This window comes from Haemaphysalis longicornis, unplaced genomic scaffold (genome assembly GCF_048455015.1).
Source record: "Haemaphysalis longicornis isolate Haplotype H1 unplaced genomic scaffold, Haemaphysalis longicornis Haplotype H1 scaffold_1, whole genome shotgun sequence".
Taxonomy (NCBI): Eukaryota; Metazoa; Arthropoda; class Arachnida; order Ixodida; family Ixodidae; genus Haemaphysalis; species Haemaphysalis longicornis.
The window spans coordinates 114638914-114647025 of NW_027526203.1; the positions used below are offsets into that span (position 1 = coordinate 114638914).

Genomic DNA, 8112 nt, shown 5'->3' on the forward strand with positions numbered 1-8112 from the left:
ATGTTGAGACCCTGGGCTGCTCTATGCCGCATTTCTAAAATATTTTTTCTCTTTTTTGCTGTGATTACGCCAAAGAGAATACACGATGCCGAGCATTTTCAAACATTTTTAGCAAATACGACCACATTCTCTCAGCCAATGAAGCGTTTGTACCTGTATCTCAGCACTGTGGAAAATTGGTAAAAACTATATTTACACTGAAAAAAGGTGAAATGTGCGAGAAAACGTTTGTCAAACTTGGAAAAATCTCCTTTCTGGCCCATATTCACCTTGAAATTGGGCATTGTTGTGCTGGTAGTAAAAATATCAAATACAAGCCATTCACTAGTACAAATGATCGCAGATTATTTCAGAAAGTTTAATCAGAACAGTTTTTGTTTTAGCAGAGAAAAAAAAATTTTCAATTTGTACAGCAACACTACTTCACCCCGTTGTTCCACAGAGCGGCTTCTCTGCACGGCATGCGCCTGCCTGCATGAAAGGGGCGCGAGCCAGCGGGTTCGCGCTACAAGAATACCTTTCGCCGCAACGGTATTTGTAGCGCCAGTACAGGAAAGAGGAATAATTTGCGTGTTAGTGGGAAAAGTACAACGTGGAGCTAGCGGCGGTGCGCCCATTCCATGAGTATGGATAACTCAACGACAGGCTGGACATGGACGTGCATTTAAAAAGAAGCAGGGTATGTTATTTGTGGTATCTTTTCAGTATGCTGAAAATTACGAAATAAACAGCGGTGGAGTCATTGAGTTAAATGGATTTATTTGTATGCATTAGCAGGAATTGCATAACCCGATGTTTTAAATGCACATCTGATGTCCAGCCATTGAGTTACCCGTTTACCCGTACTCATGGAATGGGCGCACCGCCGCTAGCTCCACGTTGTACTTTTCCCACTAACACGCAAATTATTCCTCTTTCCTGTACTGGCGCTACAAATACCGTTGCGGCGAAAGGTATTCTTGTAGCGCGAACCCGCTGGCTCGCGCCCCTTTCATGCAGGCAGGCGCATGCCGTGCAGAGAAGCCGCTCTGTGGAACAACGGGGTGAAGTAGTGTTGCTGTACAAATTGAAAATTTTTTTTTCTCTGCTAAAACAAAAACTGTTCTGATTAAACTTTATGAAATAATCTGCGATCATTTGTACTAGTGAATGGCTTGTATTTGATATTTTTACTACCAGCACAACAATGCCCAATTTCAAGGTGAATATGGGCCAGAAAGGAGATTTTTCCAAGTTTGACAAACGTTTTCTCGCACATTTCACCTTTTTTCAGTGTAAGTATAGTTTTTAAAAATTTTCCACAATGCTGAGATACAGGTACAAACGCTTCATTGGCTGAGAGAATGTGGTCGTATTTGCTAAAAATGTTTGAAAATGCTCGGCATCGTGTATTCTCTTAATGGCGTAATCACAGCAAAAAAGAGAAAAAATATTTTAGAAATGCGGCATAGAGCAGCCCAGGGTCTCAACATGATGCTCGCAAAAAATGGTGGCCATTGTAAGAGAAGTTACTTTTTCATGAATTTTTTTCACAGACAGAAGTTTTCTCTAAACCCTGGAGGCAAAAGGGCCGCTAGAAAAAGAACAAAATTGTTTTGGACAAAAACACTTTCAGGGAGCATTGTGGGCCATGCGAGGATGACCCACAATTTTCACTGAGCAAATCCGGGATGGTCGATTTTACGGCTGGGACGTTTTGCATGGAATGACCCAACTTCTTTTGGGTCATGTCACTCACAATGTCACTGCCTACCATGACATTTCTAGCCACGCCGGAGTGGTTGGCAGGAAAGTGCATTGGGGTCCATGAAGAAGGCATCGCTTAAACAAAGGGGAGAGAGAGAGAGAACATGCTTACCCTCATTGCTTACCCCCACCTAGCCTCAAACCCAAGTCTCCACTGCTAACGTTTGTGGTGTTCCCTTCTCTTTCCTGCATCATCTGTGCTGTGCATTTTCTAAGAGATTATGTAATGAAGTCCTATTTGGCTTATGCTGGGCTACAGGAAAGGGGCAGTTGGAGAAATCGTTGAGCCACCCAACGTTGCTTCAAATGGCAGCTGGGGCATTCGAAGCCAGGCTGAAATTTCACTGAATCCCTTCTTCTGCGCAGGTGATTGCCAAAGCCCAGAAGATGATGCAGAAGAAGAACCAGCACATTCGATTCGACGACCTCTGAGGCCTGTACAGCATTGTTGAGGCCATTGCCCGAGTTGCAATGCATCTAAAGCCATTTGCCGTGAGCGTTTGTTACTTGAAACGGCGATGCGGTTCTGTTAATCGGCATTTGGTGCCCTTAATTAATAAAAGTATATGTGGTTGACTTGTGCAGTGAAACTGGCTAGCCACTTCTCTTTTTACATTTCTTGTACAAAGTTATTCGCTATTTAAAGTCATTGTTTCCCATGCGCTTTTTTTTTTTTTTTTTTTTTGCCTAGTTTGAACACATCTCTTGCAGTCAAAATTCATGCAAAAAGTTCATGCCATTATTTCCCGACACAATTATCTTAAACCAAGTTAACAGCTTTATGTATAGAGTAATGAAAGAAATACTGTATGCTGTTGATGATGCTCCAATAAATAACGTTCACACAGTTTTACCATCCTTTCTTTGCATATAAAGTGCTGTCGAGGCTGTTTTCACAATTCGTACCCGTGCTGCTGTGGCATTTCGAACCCATCCAAAACAGAATGTCATTTTGCTAAAACAAAGGACTTTGAATGGCGTTTGAGATCCTCCATGTTCCACTGCAATTTCAATTGCAGTTTAAATATTTAACGTTCACTTGCTGTGTTGCACAAGTAAGAGCTAATTTCTCGTAATGAAATTGTTGCCACCTGTGATTAAAACTAGCTTTAATTGTAATCTGGCGGGTTTTTTTTTTTCCCCCTTTTGTTTTCTGACCACTTGCAAATGGCTTTCAAAATGTTTACTCTCTACAGCATTGCTGAGATATAAAGTACAACTTCAATAAGGCTTGCAACAACATTTTAACTTCAAGAGAATGAAAGTGCAAGGTACATGGCAACTGGATTTTCTGTTTTCACTATTCGTTTTCCCAAAATTTGTGTGAAGGTGTTGTGTATGAGGATGCAAATCTTTGCGTCTTGGAAGCAGTCGCAAATCCTCAGATGTCCTCCGTGAAGGCAATTTGGCTCGACCAACATTTGAACCAAATGTCGTTGAAAACTGTAGTGGAGCAACATGACATGAGCAACAATCACTAGCCGAGGCATATGCAGTGGATGAACACCCTCCGCATCACCGCAGATACGATGCACTTCCCCCCCCCCCCCTTTGGGGCTTGCCTGTCTCGTGCCTGTATCATAGACGTGTTCGCACTAGGCCAAGGGTCGGCTTATTTGGGACTGTGCTCGCAAGCAGTCGGTACTTGTGGCAACACCACGCCAACGAGAACTCGCCACGCCGTCAGTTGCTGCCGTCGCGGTTAGCAACTGCAGTTATTTTTCAGTGTAGCACATACAGAGCAATAACCATGCTCTCAATCACTTTCAGTACAAACACTATGTTGATTCCTCTCTCCAAGAAAACGCTACAATAAATGACACTGCATGTCCAAAACATGGCATCTGTTTTTCAACACAAATTAAACATTCTATATCCAACACCCCCCCCCCCCCCCCGCCTTTTAAGGGGAGACGCGGGTCTTGGAATCCCGAAATTTGTCCAAAAAATCGATTTTTAGAAATCGTCATTTTCGGAAAGTAGAGCTATTTTTCTACCTGTTAGCAAAATATCCAGACCCAGGAGTACGTATTTGAGCCATAATATCACGAAAATAGCATTTTTTTCGCGAAAATAGCATTTTTTCGACGACTCGCCCCTCGGGTTCTACATGTGCCACGGCGTCCATCTTGGTCTCATTCGAAAGCGCGTCTTTTCGTTTTCAATTCCCCGCCAGAACCATTCCGTTTCGTCCGTTGGTTGCGAGTGAAACCGGGGTAGAAAAGAGACTGAACACGCCGCCTAATTGGCTACTGACTGCACGTGACCGCAGGGCGCAACCTCATTGGCTGGGCGTCGTGGGTCGTCTGCTCGGCACTCTCATCACAGTGCAACGGCTCGTGTGTTCGTCTATGCGAGGACCGGCAAAAGCCCCCCATGGCGTAAAAATAAAGTGAAGATGGCTATCGATAACCGAAAGGAAGAACAATCATTATTAAAAGCGCCTGAAATACGATTTTCTGTTCGTGTGACGACGACTTATCGCGAGAACGGCGCCGAGGCGGAGGTAGGCTTAGCGCCAGCGCGCGGGCTGCCGAGACGATATCGTAGCGATATGATTACGCCTGCGGGGGCACTAAGGTGCGTCTATCTTTCGATCAGCAGCAAATAGAAAGAAAAGAAATGATAAACTGGAGGATGCTGCATGCAGACGTCGCAAGGGAAGTGTGTTCGTTCTGTTATCAACGATGCCGCGGCGGGTCGGCCCGCACTCCGGCGCGCGCTTCCTCGTCGGCAGGTTACCATTGCTCCATTCGATTCAGACGCGATTCCCTGCAACGCCTGCACCGTTGCACGGTGCGCTGCACCAAAGCGCTCGATTCGCCGCTGCAGGAATGGTGCCGTGCACCGCGTCGCTCGATTGCTTATGGTGCTGCAGCGGTGCCGCCGCGGTGCAGAGAACCACTGCACCTGCTACAGAGGAGGTGCAGCGATTCGCTTGCCGTGAGCGTTCGGGCGTTGCGGTTTGGCAGGCGGCTACCGGCAGTTGCGGCGACCGCGTGAAAATGTCCGTCGAGCTCGAAGATGCGTGGGACAAACTTTGCGTCGCCGCTGATGCGTACGACGCAACCCAGATGGCCGTAAACATCCAGTTGTAGAGGACGACAGGCGAGGATGATTAGCAGACGACTATGCCTGCACCTCGCTCGATTGTAAACACGCAGGGGCGCTACTGACGGTGCAACCGTGATGCACGGCACCGCGGAACCACGCTGCTGCACTGCACCGGCACCACATAACTTTCTCTGCAACGTTGCCGTGCACCCCTTCTGAATCGAATGGAGCTCATATAGATGAGCGATTTGAGAGTTATAAATGTTCGCACTGTGCACAATCTGCGTTGGTGACGTGATATACGAGTAGATTAAACCGAAAACGTGGTTATCCCACCTAGCCAAGCGCATGCACGTTACAGAACAGTGGCGGGCATTCCGTTACCAGCCCCTTCGCTGCAACTCATTTCACGCGATGCCAATCCGATTTGATTGCTGCAAATGAAGCAGTAACATGACAAAATAAACGTTTACAACTGTGGTGCACGATCGGCACCTCAGCCCTAGTCGCCAAAGAGTGACGGCGCGCTGCCAACAGCATAAAAATTGAAGCAGCGTTCTGGCTTTGCTTTTGTTCAGTTTTTCTGCCAAGTGCCATCTGTAGACAGAGGATTTCATAACTTTCCCATCAACTGATTTCAGCAAACTTGGTATGCTCGTGTTGAGCGAAAAGCGAGCTACATTCTAGAACTTTTCTTTTTTTCATATGCTCAATAGCTAAAACTGTCAGTTGTAGTAAAACTTCAACTGCGATTTTCTCGGCTTCCCTTTTTTTGCATATGTGCCTAGCCTTACAGGGGTTTTGAGGTAGTTTTTTTTCAAAGGATTTCTATAAGTGTTATACCGTTAAATTCGGGATAAAATGAACTGCATGCTGATGCTATTTTAATTGGCGCATTTTGCCCCAAATAAATGTTATGAGTAATAATATGAGCTCATTAAGTTTTCTGAAAACTGTACTTGGCATAATTAGACTAATTTTATCCAATCAACCAGCTTTACAGGAATATAAATAGCTTCAGCATGCATGGCAGGTCTTAAGCTACACATCCATACCATTTATTTAAAAAAAAATTGAATAAAAGTTCCTTAAAGGCCCGTAAGAAATTACTTAATTAGGCTCCAGTTTTTTCTTTATAACTCAAAAAATAATTATACCACTTGAAAACTGATTACATATTTGAAATGAAATAGACAAAACACATATGCACAGTGATTTTCATTATCACAGACCAATTAATAAAGTTCATTTCAAGACCCACGTCTCCCCTTAAGGGCTGTTTTTTTCTTTTTTTTTTTCCGCGGAAAGGTGGCAACCCTAGTTTAACTCGCTGGTGAAGCAGTGAACGTTACAGCACAAAAAGGGTGAATTCAGTATAGAAAACATCGCCGAAAAACAAATAAATCAACTTCAAAAGAGGCATGTACTATCAGTGATTCGAACTTGTGAATTGCAAAACAATATAGCTAGTGCTCCAGACCACTCGGCCAGAAGGCAGGGGCGCCTGAATCGTGAAGCATATAATGTATAGCCAGTTTACACTTTTATTTACTTCTAGCATTTCAAGCAGCTTAGGTGACTATTTGTTGTATAGCGTTCGTGCAGTAAGCGTCCCCCAAATTTCAAAATATCCGATGTCTAGCAATTACATTTCTCAGACAGAAAAGTGTTCACAGATGTGTGGTCGTGCTGCTGACCTCTGTGGTAGTTCACCCAGTCCAAAAAAAAGTGCTTACCAAACCTTAGTTTTACCAGAGTCCTTCAATGCTTTACTGGTCACGAAACTTCGGCGCTCGTTTCATATAGGGACCGCGGGCGCCACTACAGGCGCCACCGCCGCACGAAGGGCATCCAGCCGCCACGCGTGCGGCATATTGGCCAGCTGTTGACGTGCAAACGCTCGCTTCTTTTGCTGTCTGCGAGCTGATTAAGTGTGCTTTTTTTCGTAGTAGTTAGCGATGAATAGTCCAGTCGTGTATATCACCTGCCTTCAATGGGGTTTTATTTTTCCCAGTAAATGACCATAGACTTCGGCCGCGAACGGCAACCACTTCTGCACCCTCTGGCACAAGCGCTGCGCCGTCGTGTTTACGGTTTTTTTAAGTCTCTATTGCTTCTTTTCTTAAAGCAAAAATTGTAAATACCGCACATACGGTAGCTCCGTAGTCACGTACTGCTGCGGGCCTATCGATAATACAATATAAAAAAAATTGAAAGAAGCCAAGTACGTGTCGTTCAGACTACGCTTAATGAATCCGTTGATTGCTCTGGAATGCACAGAACGCTAAAAGAGATAGCCCAATAGTATTGTTTCGATGAGTGGGTACATACTTGAGAACATCTAAAAATGCTGCAGAAACGCGAAGGATCAAAACACGAAGGGATATATGTTGCACCGGGTGTCTTTCCACTTCCACGCTTTGCAATCCTTACAAAAAAAGGAAGCCAGAAAAGAACAATCAAAATGATTTTATCACACGCAACAAAAAAATTTCTATATTACAATGGGAGACAAAAGAGCGTGGTCCACCGTACAAAAATTTATTTTTTTGCGTTGCGATGTGCAGCACATGGAGGAAACAGAATATTGCCACGTAGCCAAGAACGACGCGAAGCTTTTCTGAACGAAGTTGCTCCTCGAAACAACTTTTTTTTTAATAATGAAGTTAGGAGGCTGAAATTTTCACATCTTGTAGAGATTGAGCTCCTCTGGTCATATATGCAATCATATTTCGAATAGCTGCTCTGGATAAAATGTTATGCTGCATGACTTGCAGAAAAATGGCTTTTTTGTGCACACTTTCTTTTATAGTAAAAATTTTTCCTGAAACTTTTAAAATAGCCTAGGTGGTTCTTTAGGATCTGCAGAGTGCACAAAACTGCCTGAAAAAGCCTCGTATTCATTTTCCTCACCACGAAAAAAAAAAATGACTGGTAGTGTGCCTTTTCTTGTTCTGTATATTTTTGTTTTATGAACGTCAGAAATACCTAAGGACACAAATTGCATAATGAACAAGATTTGTGCACTCTACGTGTTATAATGAACATCTGTGCAAAATTTCATCGTAACTTGTAAGTGGGAAAATAAGTGTGCACAAACTCAGAAAACGGACAAAAACATCAAACTGAGAAAAACGCAATCGAAAGTTTATTTCTTTGGCAGATACAGAAATTCTTGCTCAAACAACATGAAACTTGGTGGGGATATAGTCTGAAATGTCCACATTGAGGTACTAAAACTAGAACGCTCCTGCTGCATAAGTTGCACCCTCACGGTTCTTGCGGGTGGAGTCCTCGGTACAGGCCCGTTCC

General features: G+C 44.0%; 1 protein-coding gene across 1 annotated transcript in view; it reads left to right on the forward strand.

Moving 5' to 3' along the window:
* Larp7 (La related protein 7) overlaps positions 1-2595 on the forward strand; it is a 52695-nt gene extending 50100 nt beyond the window's left edge. Inside the window, exon 10 of the mRNA XM_077707675.1 lies at positions 2113-2595. Within this exon, the coding sequence (XP_077563801.1) occupies positions 2113-2178 (66 nt within the window). The 3' untranslated portion in view covers positions 2179-2595. The remainder of the gene's footprint in view (positions 1-2112) is intronic.
* Positions 2596-8112: the final 5517 nt, after the last annotated feature.